The 15,307-nt window shown below is 36.5% G+C and overlaps 1 protein-coding gene across 15 annotated transcripts in view; it reads left to right on the forward strand.

The window, feature by feature from the left end:
• Window positions 1-15,307, forward strand: part of PTPRQ (protein tyrosine phosphatase receptor type Q) — a 134,896-nt gene that overhangs the window by 46,458 nt on the left and 73,131 nt on the right. For all 15 annotated transcript variants that reach the window (XR_003990512.1, XR_003990511.1, XR_003990513.1 and 12 more), the window contains 6 exons: window positions 752-1,033; window positions 3,178-3,360; window positions 4,084-4,185; window positions 6,564-6,684; window positions 10,117-10,277; window positions 11,800-11,945. Coding sequence is in view for 12 of the 15 variants with exons in the window: in XM_030479060.1 (XP_030334920.1) it covers window positions 752-1,033; window positions 3,178-3,360; window positions 4,084-4,185; window positions 6,564-6,684; window positions 10,117-10,277; window positions 11,800-11,945 (995 nt within the window). In the remaining 3 variants the exon portion in view is untranslated. The remainder of the gene's footprint in view (window positions 1-751; window positions 1,034-3,177; window positions 3,361-4,083; window positions 4,186-6,563; window positions 6,685-10,116; window positions 10,278-11,799; window positions 11,946-15,307) is intronic.

A 15,307-nucleotide genomic window follows, 5' to 3' on the forward strand; every position in this document is an offset into this window, starting at 1 on the left:
AGAGGTGAAGTGATGAAGCCTTCAAAAGAATCAAGGTTGACATTCAGAGCTGATTTTCTTCGTAAGTGTGGCCCACTCACTCCTTCAACACTTCCATGCATTATTAGCTCACTGGAGTCACATGAACTCGTGTTGGCAGTAGAGTTAGCCAACATGCTACCCTGGAGCTGGACTTGTTTTGTGTGTGACCTTCACACCAGTACATGCGAGATTTACACTGGGGTCTTCATGGTCATCGATTAGCAGCTGTATCAGTAAACTGAAGGGAATTTAGTTACAGCGCATACAGTCCCTTTTTTCATTCAATGGTTGGTTGAGTGAAATGAGACGGGTGGTTATTTAAGAAGAAAGCAGTAAGTTGGCATACAGTTAAATTTAAAGAACCTGAATTTGAGGAAATTTGAAGGATCAGTCTGCATGAGAGCAGTAGACAAAAGAGATTATTTCTTAAGAAATGCAGTTTTGGATAGATTTATAAGTGAATTAGAAAAGAAATTCCAGAAAAGCTGAAGTGTCTGGGATTCAAAAAGATGCCTGGTTTTACGAGTAGAAAAAAAGACATACTAAAATTAAGAGAGTTAAAAATTGGTAAAGCTTTGAGAAGGAGAGTGAGTAGCAAAACGGTAGTAGCCCTTTTGCTACAATTAGCTAATCTAAGTGTTAGGGTCCAGTAGGTTTATTAGATCAGTCCTATATTCAATTAATTGAAAGTCTCAAAGGTTTTTTTTTCTCTTTGACTTCTGTATTGCAGAACCAGACTCCCCACCTCAAAATGTAGAGTTAATAAATGTAACTGCAACAGAAATAAATCTGAGATGGTTACCACCTGAGCAGCCTAATGGTCTCATAACTCACTATGAAGTTCTGTATAGTGATTCCAATGATCTATTTATTAAAAACGCCTCATTTACAAGTATATCACTAAGTGAAATGAAGCCATATACCCGCTACAACATCTCTGTAAGGGCATTCACGAGACTTGGCCATGGGAATCAGTCATCTTTCCCACTTCTAGTGAGAACTTCTGAAACTGGTGAGTATATATTTAAAAAAAAAAAAAAAAAAAAAAATTCCCTAATAAACTGCTTTATGGTGACCTTTGATGCCCAGGAGATCATTTTAATTAATTTTAAAGGTACATGTTTGCTTTGCAAAGCAGTAAGTTTGAACCTTGTTTTCTCTTTTATGTACAAAGCAAAAGTAAGGAAATAAGTAGTAAGGAAGCTTAAGAATTAAAGAAAACAGTGGGAAGTTTTAGGCGTGATGGACTTCATATATTTTAGTATTTGTTCTTGAAGATTCCTTGTGTTTTGAAGGAAAATAATTTTTTGTAGGAAGGAGGAGTTTCAAAAGATGAGTGCAATTTGTAATTCAAGCCTTTAAGGAACAGGGACACAAACACCTAGTTTTTAGATTGCACGAAGCAGCGGTCATAATAGAAACACCAAGCTAGCTCTGCCAGGACACTGTGCTACTTTTGAGGACTTTTTTGATATGTGTACATAGGTATGTAGGCACTTGCCCAACGGATACAATGTCCTTAGACATAATCTCTTTTATTGCCCTCTTTAACTTAGACATCCATCTTTTGTCTAAGTTGTATTTTAACGCAGTTAGTTCTTTCTCAGTGTCTAACTCCACTGATGCTCAGAACAAAAATTTGAATCCCAGCTGCCTGTGATAGAGGTGAGAAGCTTGAGAAGCTGCAAAAATATCTTCTGAGATGACAAGAATAAAACCAGGGAAGGATATGGAGAATAGAGCATTTTGAGTGAAATGCAGCCTATTAATGGGCTGGTGTGTTTGAAGAGCTCTTGGGAGTTCTCTGTTACCATTCTATCATGAAATTAGGCAGAATTGTAGGCTGATTTCACTGCTTCTCATGGCGTTTATCCCCTTTCTGGATATTGCATTAACCAGAAATTATTTAGCCTTTTGGATGCAGAGTTTTATCAAATGTTAGTACATTTATGAGAATATTTAGGGCATCCTAAAACCATGTCCATGGCTTACTTGACCTTTTGGGCAAACTGTGCTGTCACTGTATGATTATGATTCTCTGGAATCAGATATATTATGTTGTCAGTCCAGTTTTGGATAATGGAAAACATAATTGTGTATTTGTTTGGGGACAGGCAGACACACACAAAAACCAATTGTCATGACACAGCAGCGGCCAGCTGCTTTATAAGGGCTGGGGAGCCAAGAGCTGAGGGCATCCCTGGGCCGGTAAGGCAGTGTCTTCACTAGCTAGGACTTGTCCCACCAACCCCCAGTGAAGGGAGCAGGGCAGGTTTGGGGGTGGCAGCCAGGGGCAGCCCAGAGTCCAGATTGCTAAACACTCCACATTGATGAGGGAGCTCTGAGGTCAAGCCAGGAAAGTGAGTTAACAGGTTCAGTGACACTAACCAAGTCAGACGCAGCCCAGTTGGCAGCTGAGCAGGTCTGTAGTGTTGGGGCCAGCCTGAGGTCAAGCTGCAGCATCAGTCTGCAAGTCAGGATCTAGATCAGTGGGTCCACAGCCAAGCACAGGCATGGTAGAGATGCAGCAGGAACTGTAGCTCAGGCAGGGGCAAAGCACGAGAGCCCCAACTGAAAGCAGCTCCCGGGGCCAGCAATCAGCCCGGGCTGCGGCTTCACTGCAGCATTGCCTGGGAGCATGTAAGGAGTGAGGAGGAGGCAGTCCTTAGCTACACTACAGCTGAACTGGCCCTCCGGAAGGGGGGATGCTTTCAGGGCCCTTACAGCTCCCTTTGTATTTCCATACAAGTATTTATGCAGTTCGTGTAGATCACCCAGGGAAAAGGAAGGAAATGCAAGTTGTGATGCAAAGTATAAGTTATGGCAGCCAACATGGGAAATTTCCTACCAATGGCTAAGCTGGGGAAATGCAGTGATAAGAATGGGGTGTTAGAAGGAAAGTTTAGTGTTATGCTTGAGATATTTTTAACTGTTATGTTAAGATTATTTCCTTTTTTTTTAATGACCTTACCTTGTTGTTAGACTGTCTGACGTGTTTTTGATCTTACAATTAGCCTCTTTTACCATTTAATTTATGCAAAAAATAGGATAAAAATCCAAATGTTCACAATGTGTTTCATTTAGAACCGTTTAAGGAAATGCTGAACAAATCAATGAAACTGACAGTAATCTGTGAGTGTAAATTTTGTCTTCTAGTTCCTGATTCTGCACCAGAAAACATAACCTATAGGAACATCTCATCCATGGAAATTGAATTATCATTTTTTCCACCATCTGTTCCCAATGGAATCATACAGACCTACACAATATATCTCAAGAGGACTAATGGAACCGAGCAAAGAATCATAAACACTACTCTTCTGACACTACGTATTACAGGCCAGTATATAATGATATGGAACTTATGGCAACTGTAACTTGTTCTGAGAAGGAGTCAACAGACTGATGCAAATCAATTATTTCATTAGTTGGACATCATCCTTCTTGTTATGAAGGATGATGAAGTTACATTACTTTAATATGAAGTTACATTACCTGTCCTGAGAAATAGCCTGTTGTGACATGCCGTAATATAGTGAAATAGGGTATGAATGTTATAGTCTAATATAAATCTTGTTGTATTTTAGATGTTTAAAGTACAAGGAACTTCAGTAGATTTCTTTGCATATCTATCATTGTACCAAACACACAAGTCATCTACATATGTTTTCCTATCTTATTGCGGAGAAGAAGAAATCCTTCCCTTTCCACTCACCTTTGCATCTTTTTCTATGTTCTGTCATTATTACTGAGGCATGACACAGCAGTTAATGCTGGGAGCTCAATACCTTAACCAGTAAATTTTCAGAGTAAAGCCAAGAACAAACTGTAGAGCATTCTAGGAATATGAAGTATAAACTGTTAATTAGGGCTATGCCCCTTCGTTTGGTCATGCAGAATACTGTGTGTTCAAGTTTTCCTAATGCATATTTCAGTCACTAAAGACACAGATGAGTGTAAATGATGGGCCTATTCAGCACTTCAGAACTACTTATGGTCAATTCAAAAACCTAATTTGGCCCAGTGGATGGTTGTTTTATTGAATTCTTCTTCTTTATTTAGATTTAAAGAAATATACAGAATATACTGTACAAGTGTCTGCTAGTACCGCAGTGGGGGAGGGCCTTTGTAGTTCACCTCTGCATATACTGACTGATGAAGATGGTAAGTCAGAACAGAAGTTGCAATGTATCATTGTCTGCCTGTAGTCCTAAACTAATCGTGTACTTCATGTCAGATATGTGTTGGTTTTACATACTTTTTTTGCAATTATATCTCTGTATTGATATCTACATCTGTCTACACAAAACATTATCTATCTTTTATTTAATATATTTATGAGTACAAGCTATGTGAAATGGCGTCATTGCTGTACATGGACATTTGGTCTTACCAATATCTTCTGAATTTGAAGAATCTTACTTCACTAATATTATTTTAACCTAATAAACCACATGGTTAAATACTGTGGTTCTTCAGACATGTGAGACCTGGAGAAAGGGAAAAACACCAAAAGGCAGCTTGAATGGTCCAGGGACGCTTCTGGTTCTTCTGTTTGGAGATTTTTGGATTCTTCTAAACAGATGCACGTAGAGATACACATGTATAGATGTAGAATTATTAATATTATGAAAATGCTCAAAGTCCATTGTCTGTAGTGCTGGACTTCCAAATTGAGCAGAAGAGTGTTCTGCACTGCAGGTTGAGGGTAGAACAGAGTCATTGCATCCCCTGCTAATTAGTACAGTGGATCATAAATCATCAGAGGAACTTTAAAACTATATTTGTACTTTCAGTACCCAATTTAGTTGTAGAAAGTTATCATTGGTCCCCTCTATTGTTTATGGAGGGGGAATCCTGAAATAAATTCAAAGCAGAATCTCACCTTAGATTCTGTGACTCGGATTTTGGAGGAGTCTATGTCTGTCCCTCTCGACGGCTTAGGGAGGAAATCTCTGGGAACCTAGCATAGAGGAGCACTGACACAAACATCGCACCAGCCATTCCCCAGTTAAGTCTCTTTTCATGTCTTAGGGAGCACTGACTTGCCTAAGATCTAGCTTTTGATGATAATGAATCTTTGCAAATCTCTAAGATGTTGATGGGCTTACATTCATACTGTCAGTAATAAACCTTTGCTCAAGAGTAATGTTGCTGGAGCAGACTGGGAACAGCAGATTTGGATAAACACATCTTTTGCATAGAGTATTATTTTTTTTAGAAGAATGTAGATTCTATTCTTCAGCAAAAATATCCAGTGAATAAGAACTGTAGCATGAACTAGACATGCCAAAAAGACAACATTCACAGTATGACAGATCTTTTATTATATAGCCACTGAGGATAATATAACAAGTGAAACACTAAATACAGCTGTCACCATTTTTCGCTAGTATAAATACAGACATTCACTGAGTTCAGTGAACCTTTGTTCATAAAAAATATTTTTTTTATTAGATGTAGAGAGTTCTGAAACCTTTATGCCAACTTTTGAAATAGTGAAAGAAGGAACAACAACTGAAAAACAACAATATTTATAATACACCGCATGTTCTTTATTCACAGGAACACAGTGTTCCAAGGTTCAGACCAAATGTTTCATAGATTTGCTAATAGCTGTGCTCATATTCTCAATTTTCATGCATGACTACAGCTATGACCTGAATTTTTAGCGCATGATGCTCTTTGGTTTAATTTGAGAAAAACAAAAGTAATTCTAATATTACTTCGTAGTGATACATGTATCTGTGAATCAAGATGAAGAAAGATTTATTTCTCTATAACATGCTAATACAAAGCTATATCACTTAATGCATACATAGGTATATTTTTCCTCAGCAGTATTTATATGAACTTCATAATGAAATCAAACATGGTCTAACATTTTCATTTTATTACGTTGTTTCCCTACACAGTTGTGGTATGGTGTCATGTAGAGTTCATCTTAAAATGAATTTTAAGGGTCTCATTCAATGCCTATCTTTATATTTCCCCTTGTGACATGTTAAATGTGTGAATGTGGTCCTTATTTGATGGAGTGAATAGATTTTACCACTGCCTAGTATCCCCCATTTTTATAATCTCTCAGTGCCATGCTTTATCATTTTCCCACCTTTTGGTGTTTTGTATAATTCTTTACAATACCTCTTTTTCCTCAGGGGAACTATTTTGCTGTATTTTATGTGTGTTCATACCTATAAAGCTCTTACTTTTATTAGAAGGAGAAAAAAAATTACAGCAATGTATTTGGACAGTAGGTGAATCACTGTGACCTACCCGTTGCTCTGTTTTCTCATGAAGTACTTTTTCCATTGAGTCACGGAAACAGATGTTCTAACACCACCATGCAAAATCTTCTTTTATCATCTGTCACAAAAACGGAAAAGAAGCTGCACCTTAACAGTAGTTGATGGGTAGTGTATCGGTGTCGTGCAAAGTTCACTTTCCATCACAAATAATTAAAAACCTATTTAAGGGTGCTGTGCATCCCATCGATCTTAGCTGTTTAACAAGATGTTGTGTCCTGTTCTCTCATTTTATAGCTCCGAGTTCTCCTCCAGAATCCCTCTCCGTAAAACAGTTGTCGGGTGTCACTGTGAAGTTGTCATGGAAACCTCCGCTGGAGCCAAATGGAATTATCCTCTATTACACAGTTTATGTCTGGTAAGATTTTCTGGAAGTAGTTCTGAGGATAAATATTAATCTGTAACCTATCAGGAATGTTAGGGTTTTTTTACACAATGTGTTGATTAAACATGTTTGGAGAACAAATATTCAACCAGCACTTAAAATACTAGCCTTTTTTATATACAAATTCAGATATAATGTAGTAGCTGAAAATTGAGGTATTAAATCTTTGGTAAGCATTTTCAACGTTTTTTCTAAAGGTTATGTTCTGGTAAATGAATTAAAATTTAAATTAGGCCTATTGTAAGGCAGGACACAAGCCTATGCTAAATTGTCAAGGAGATTTGAAATAGTATTAAAATAGAGAAATAGTGCTTCCTTTTGTAGAAAGCATGTAAGAGCAATGTTAAGAGTCTTCGTATTGCCATCAGTTATGTCTACTGTTACATTCTGTATTTATGATATTCATAACAAATGAGTATTTGAAACCAGATATTTTTTATTTACTGTGTTGTTTGGGTTTTTTTTCTGTCTGTCCTTTCTCTTTCCCTATTTTTTTTTCTGTCATTCCTCCTGGGATCTTTTTCACCTTTAAAAGTTTTGTCACTTCAAAACTTGCAGTTTCTGTCCTATTCTCTGCATAACTTAATTTGGTCTAGTGATGTGGTATCTTTTCAAAGCTCTGTATAACTTTTACTGGCAGAGAAAAGATTTTGTTAATGATCACTTTTAATATATTGCATTTATCTGCAGCATTTTACTGCTACTACTAAGGTGCAGGAAGCAAATGCTAATGTGCACCTTAAGAGATGTGAACCAGATGTGCAAATCAGCAGTTGTTATAAGCACACTTCTATTGAGCTTACATTTATTATTTTAATGTTACTTGACAGTTTGAGGGTAGGGTTTGGCCTGAGTTCCTACTGATTTATTTTTTTTAATTATAGCTGCTAGTGAAGATGGTGATAAAGAGAACAGGAGTGAGCTCTTCTTTCCAGAAAAGTTAAATTTGGTTTGTCTTGTTACGTCTGCTATATTGGCAAGGTCTGGTGCTCTTTAACCACAAAACCCCCCATTAAATTAAAGACTGTCCTCTAGCTGGGAAAGAGTTAATTCACAATAAGGATTATGGTTTTGATATAGGCTGTGTTCAAAGACTTGAGGCTATGCAAGTTTTCATCCTTATTCATTGCCTTAAAGCTTATTGCTTTTGTTATTATGACAAATGAGTTTGTAAAAATTATTTTTTAAAAACTGTTAATTGAGCCATCTTTCTAAATATTTAAATCAAGCAACCACACAACTCTTTGCAGTAAGCCTTGTCCTTTTTCCTTCCATATTCTCCTTGCTCTGTCTTATCTGTCCTTACTGTGCCATATCTAAAATTAGAGAGGCATTAGGTATCATCTTGAGGCAAGGACAGTGGAGAAAAACTCCTGTTGCCTTCAAAGGGGCCTCAACTTCACTCCTTCCTCAGAGTCTGGTTGGGTTTTTCTTTGAGGGGGGAGGAGGGAGAAAGGGAGAAGGGAATTTTAAGTATTTAACAGAATTGTCTATACAATTTCATAAAGTGCATAAAGTGTAAGGTGAGATTTGACAAGGTAAACTGCCATGCCATAGTTGCTGCTTTTGGGAGGCATTCAATATATTCTGGGGGAGACTGTTGATCCCAGACCTTCTCAATAAGGCAGAAAGAAGAAATTCAATACATATGTTAAATGAATGTTCCTTCTGTTAAATATGTTGCAACAGCTATAGAGAATTTGATAACCTTCCTTTAGTGGATTTGGAACAAGAATCCGTAACTACGATATAGAAAGGGTAATATCTGTAATGTTTTCATTGTTATTATCTTTCAAGGCACTTGTCACAGGACAAGGTAGTTTTGGGTGCTAGCAGGTAGCAAAGCAACATTCTGCCTGCCTGGAGTCTACAAACCCATACTCCCTTGTGTCTGCAATTCTAGAGTATTAATAGCATATTAACAAAATTGCTGAACTTGTATATAGCTATTGCTTTTGGCATTATCCTGTTCTTCCTAACTGTGCCTGATTTTAGAAATGCTTTTTGGAAAATAAGATGTTATAAGAATGCAGTTACTCAGAGCAGAAGTGTTTGCAGCAGTAAGCTGTGGATTTTCTTCTTACTTAAGCTATAGCCAGCAACGTTTTTCCATACTAAGAATATATCAGGCACAGATCCAAGAAAAGATGTCTTGTCTATGTATAGAATTTTGTAACTACAGCAGCACCTTTTGTATTTCTTTACTGACTGTTCAGAATGTCAGAAGTTTGGAAAAAATGTAAATGTTGCAAATGTTCTCTGTTACTGAGAGCGTTTCCCATGTCAAGAGACATTCCACTCGAAATCTGAAAGGGGTAGGGAGAATTTAGTTTTTTGATTCTCATACGTTTTCTCATTCCTATAGTTTGTTAATATAACTTTATTTCAGAAGTATCAGGCAGTGATCTCTGCTAATGGGACATTCATTCATTAATCAGAGGATGAAAATCAGCCCATCTCTTAATTTTGAATCAACATTTCACCTTTTTTTAGAATTAGAACTCTTTCTCTTGTTTGTGAAGAGCTCTTCAGTGACTTCTGGAGCAAGATACTCAGTTTTACTTGTCAAATTATCATCCCCGTATGAAATCCCGTTAAAGATACAGTGCACCCTCTCATACAGAGATCAGGAATGGAACATCAGCTAGCTTTTTTTCCCTGCTATTTATTTTTCATAAAAGATTAAATTAGTTTAATGAGGAATAGAAGACTTTTTCAATTCAAGTTAGCTATTTCTGTATCTTATTTTACTTTCTGATAATCATTTCATACCTATGCTAATACCAGTGTTTTATTAATGTTAGATCTTACAGTCTTTCTAGGCGGGTTTTGACCTGACTAGAGTTCCATTCTGATCCCCTGCTACATTCCACCAGAATTAACTCAGCACCAGCTAATTCCTGTTCCATATCATCTTCTATTATTCCATTTATAACTTCAGCCTTCTGACCAATTTCACAGAGTCACAGTAGGGCATGCTCCCTGCTATAATCTTTTTATATTTCGCTATTCCTGTCCAGGGAGACAGTTTAGTTATGCCCTACTGTGTCCTTCCCAAGGGTACCACATAACCATTTGATAGGAGTTACAAGATGTACATGCTTCTCCTCGAAATTCTGTATAATCATTGTCTTTGCTGATGTAATTTACAAATATATTTCTGTGAGGGTTTTGTTCTGGTTTTGGGGGGGGGTGTTACAGCGAAATTAAGAGCCCTATTGTGATGCAACACTACAAAAGTGAGCTTGTCAACATAAAAGACATAAGTTATCCCAGTCTTTTTTTAAAGGCCAAAATATTTGTAGTTACCACAATACTGCATTTTTCAGCTTTGTGTTGTATGCCACAGTTGCATACATACAGAAATGGTGTCTATGTATAATTAATAAATAACTTTTTCTTTAGGAATAAGATGTCAAAAAGGAGTGTTAATGTAACAGAAACATCACTGCAGTTCATAGACCTGGAATATAACTATGAGTATAGTGCTTACCTAACAGCAAGTACAAGATTTGGAGATGGGAACATAAAAAGTGATACCATAACATTCAGAACTTCTGAGGGAGGTAAGCTTATATATAGTATGAATCTTTCATTTCGTTCAGGCTTAAATTTCTGTCAGCCTTATTTAAGTTAATAAAGCTACTGAAGTAAAAGTGGCATTTGACTGGTCAAGAAGAGACATTCTACCTGTCTCTGTGTGTATGTGTCTGTTTGTACATATATCTATGGCTCTATAAAGTTATGATGGGTATTTCTGTTAATTTACTGAGCAAAACTTTGCATTTCCCTTCAAGACAAGTAAGATTAAACTAAATTAATTTTAAATTTTGAAATAATTTTATAATCTATTTTAATAGCTCTTTGCTTTATCTTGCTGTGACACAACTTCTAATACAGAAAATACTCTCTAGAGTCTATCATCTCACAAGTCTGATGGTTTTAATTTGAAAACGAAATCTGTAAGTGTACAATGATTTATTTTAATGACTTTATAATTCCAACACAGTAGATGGCTTTTATAAAGGATCATATTATATACTGTGCTTTGAAAGTCATTCAGTTTAATTATTGTTTCTGGTTTTCCCATCAATTCTATTGCTATAATCTGTTCCAAAATGGATAGTATGCAGGCATATTTCAGAATCATCCTTCATACATAAACTGATTTCCCAACACACAATCACTGGCAGGATTAGCCATCCAAGCCATCCCTCAAAAGACTATCTAAATCATCAAGTCATAGGTATTCCCTGTCTTTGCTCTGGAAGTTGTAGTGGAAACATGAACTGACTTTTTAGGGCAGGATTTTTAGGAACTGATTGTGGAGTTCCACCTCCAATTAATATTTTAGTATTTTATACAAACTTGAAGAGCAGAAAGCAAGACAGATAAGGTAATTTATAGTGTTCAGTATTCTGCGGCACTTTGTGTAGAGCACTTTCTTGAATGGCAAGAAGTACGGATTTAAATTCTGTTAAACCAACTTAAGGAACTGAATTTGAGTTTCCTACATTGCTGTGCTACTGAAAAAGACCATATGCTGCAATTCTATTAGGAGAGGCTAATTGAAGAAGACATAAAGGAGTCCTTCCTTCATATTTAACAGGCTGACGAAAGAGGTAAAACCAGAAATGCTCACACTGTCCAGGCTTAAGTATCTGAAATACCTTCTTGAGTTGGGAGCCTAAATTCCATTATAATTAGCAAAAGGAGAACAATGGTTTTAATTTAGTTTTCATGAATTTTTTTTTTTTTTTTCCTCTATGAGCATATACAGATCATAGAGGCCTCAGTCAACTTCCATGGCTGCAAATTAGGCTTACCATGTGCCCAAAGCAGTGAGTATAGGACAAATTCTATAAGTGTATCTGCTTACAAATGCAGCTGAATAGAAACATGTATGGGGGGAAAAAAAAAAATCATTTTTAGAATTTATTTACATCATTTCCAGAAGCAGTTTTTATACCATAATCAGAAATGTATTTAATTTAACATAGGATGTTGTCAAACCTATAGTGGATGTTTCTTGGGCACTAAAATGTACAAAATCTTGAGTTAGTTATACTAAACTTAACATTTTTCCAGCACCAAGTGATCCACCAAAAGACATTGTGTACAGGAACCTTACTTCCACATCAGTAATGCTATTCTGGTCTCCTCCTCAAAAGCCTAATGGAAATATACTGTACTACTCAGTTTATTTCAAAAATAATTCAGGAATATTCATACAGGTAAGCTTTGCTTTTTTTTTTTTTTTGTATTCTTCTTTTGTAGAATTCAATAAAGTGTTCTAATAATTCATTTAAGATTATATCAATTTTAGAGTTACCAATATATTGGTTTTTTTCATATGTCCTTTATCACAAGGCAGTTTTTAACTTATAAAGACAGAAGAACATCTTTTAATCATATCTGTTGCATTTTGCCTCTCTTTGCATGTTTGTATCATTAAGCATTAAAGCAAATAGGTCTTGTGTATATTCTATATTGCAAAGTTTATATTATATGTATATATACACACATACATCTAATACATATATATGCACAACATAGGTAGACATTACGTTCATTACAAATCCTTAAAACTGTTTATTTTAGTCTAATCTTTCCTTTTGAATACATTTGTGTAACAGTTCTGGTTTTACTTTTTAATGCATGTTTTTACAGTACTGAAAGCAAGAAGATAGTGTCTAAGTAGTGCATCCATTATTATTCATATTTTTGTTACTCTCCAAAAGAAATTACTGCTCAGTGTATTGAAACACAGATATTGAGATTCCTCAGTTAAAGCATAAAAGACAAAATGTTATTTATGGTTTTTTGGTGATATGCACATTTCCATGTAGTTTTTTTTTGTTGCTAATTTCATCCTTAGTTATGCACCACATTTATTAATTGTATACATAGTTTTTCTGTTCTCCTTTCTAAGAATATATTATGATACTGAAATATAATAGGAAGATAATAAGCTTCCTTATCATAAGAAGAAATAAGCTTCCTATTTAGGTTTTTGGTCACAAACTTTACACATGTGGAAGAAAAGAAAGAAATATAAATTCATGAAGAAACTAATGCATGAAAAAATACCTCCACTAAATAACTTCATGCTCAAGATATGTCTAGTGTGAGGCATGCGTGCATTTGAGGATAACTAGAAAAAAGTGTTCACAAATTTTGCAAATACCTGTGACTGAATAATTGCTGTCATACTTCAGTGTATACACTTCTCCAACTTCTGTGGAGTTGTGTGGTTGCCAGGCTCTGTCTGCATAGTTTTAGATGCAAGCAGGACCATGCCATGAATTGACATTCTGATGAGATTAAAATAAGGGTTACAGTTCAGAGCTTCAGACTCTGCTTACACACACTACTGTACCAACAGCATTTTTCTTAGCCGAACAAATCCCTGGAGAAACCTTTACACCTGAATTAGCCCATCTGATGAACAGTGTCTACATTTATTCAATTCTCAACTCAAGCAATTTTAGAGGAGGACTATGAACTTGGGCTATTCCTGCCTTTACGAAGGTGGCACTCTGAGGGGAATGAGTAAGCTGAAACTGATTCACTGAGAGCTAAAATCCCTCTGGATGTATGTAGGACTCTGGAAATAAAGGAGCAAGATAGGGAAGATGGAGCAAAGTAGCACTGGCCCAGCAAGGTGAGGGTCTGTGACATATACAGACAGTTATAAGCTGGATGAGTGTATGCACACATACAGCTTACAACTATCCATAACATAGAAGTATAACCCTATAGTTGCAGGGTGTCTTGGTAAGTTTTGTGTTGCATGCACTTGGAAAGAAATAATCCTTTGCTGTATACTCTGCGTCTAGGTCACCATTCTGCTTATGTTTATCCAGACTGTTTTCTCAGCTTGGAAGTGACACAGGAAAACTTAAAAAGTATGATCTTTTCAAATTTCTAGGAACCTTACCTCCTCAGACATGCTGCTGTTGGCAGTCATTCTCAGTCAGTCTTTCTTCTGCTTCTTTGTTCAGGACATAGTAACAGAGGTCAAAGTTTTAAAGCATATCTTCTAGATGCTGGAAAAACCATCCTGGCTGATGCTCAAGAATATCAAGCGAATAAACATCTTCCAATGTTGTCATAATCTGAAATAGGTATTAAAGTCATACTAAAGTTAGTGCTACTCTGTTGTCTCAAGTTCTCAATTCTCACACACAGGTTTTAATATGCCTGAAGAGTTTGAGAATGTGTGAGAATCTGTTTATGGATATGTTAAAACCAGGAAATTAGTAGCTGCAGAGTAAAGCATTTTGTTTAGGGGGAAAGAAGTCAAAGGATCCATGAAAGTAATTGTCTCATTGCTAAATACTGATCTATAAATTATGTCATTGGCTTGAATAAACTCTCTTATTCAAGCTCTATATACTTGTATTTTGATTAGAGAGGAAGTGGGAAAGGTGTGAATTTCGGTACAGGTAACAACTGTCCTGCTCCGGCAAATCACACAGGGGAACCGGGAGATAAGTAGACAAAAAAAGCCCACAGCCCTTCTAGAGACTGAACAGTAGACCCCAAAACATTGTACTTCAAGCCAACCTAAGAGAACATGACTGGGTACAGTTCAGAGTGAAATTCAGCTTGGTCTGCCCTCGGGATGCAGACAAGTGATGCAAGTTATGTGTTATATTAACTTAACAATCAATCATTTTCTTTTACCAGTATGACCAAAATAGGGATAAAAAGGAACTTCCCTAAAATACACTATTGCACATAAAAAGGAAACATCTTCATTTATGTTGATACTGGAACAGTGTGTATTATGCTCCTTGAGAGATGGCTTGGATTAGCCCTCACAGTGTCACCACTCTCACCTGATTACCAGAGTCAAGTATGCGATAGTCTGAAACAACAGTGTAATACAGTGAGCCTAAAGAAGGAAACAGAACAGGGGAAAAAGGTTAACAGTGAAGAACAGCAGCACTGTGTTGCCTATACACAACTAGTTACAGCTTTATGCCACTGGAAGTTTCTGCCGCTTCCTGAGGTGAAGAAGATACTACTTTCTGCTGGCACTTTCATGGCCTGTGTGTATTGCTTACACTTAGCTGCTTTTAATAATCTGATACTTTGCTATGTCAAAACTTCTTTCATGTATGGATGAAGAAAGGGACAGAAGGAAGAATTTCTTCAGCTGTAGCCAAAGATCCCAAGCTGTTTGCTTTCATCTGCAGCCACAGTTAATTGTAAAACTTCCTATAGTGTTCTATCCCCAGGGTACAATTAGTGCAAGTTCCATCTTTTCTCAGTTTGTACCTACACAGTTCTTCCTGCTCACCCTTACTCTTAATTATGTGTTCATTCTTTTCTACTATTTTGTCATATCAGAAGTTTCATGTAATCCCCAGTCCTTGGGCTACTCACAGAAGGGGGACTACCACTTGAAACAGTTTTTGTTGAACCACCAAAAAGCCTGTTGTTAAAGCATTCACATTGGTTCACTGAGTCCCTAAGTGCCGGGCAGCTGACTAAATTGTTAAGGTATGCTTTTTGAACTAAGAGTTGGATTTTCAGCTGTTCGTACCAGTAAACTCCTGTTAAATCCAGAATCAAAACTTGCTGTGGT

Source organism: Strigops habroptila, chromosome 3 (genome assembly GCF_004027225.2).
Source record: "Strigops habroptila isolate Jane chromosome 3, bStrHab1.2.pri, whole genome shotgun sequence".
NCBI classification, from domain to species: domain Eukaryota; kingdom Metazoa; phylum Chordata; class Aves; order Psittaciformes; family Psittacidae; genus Strigops; species Strigops habroptila.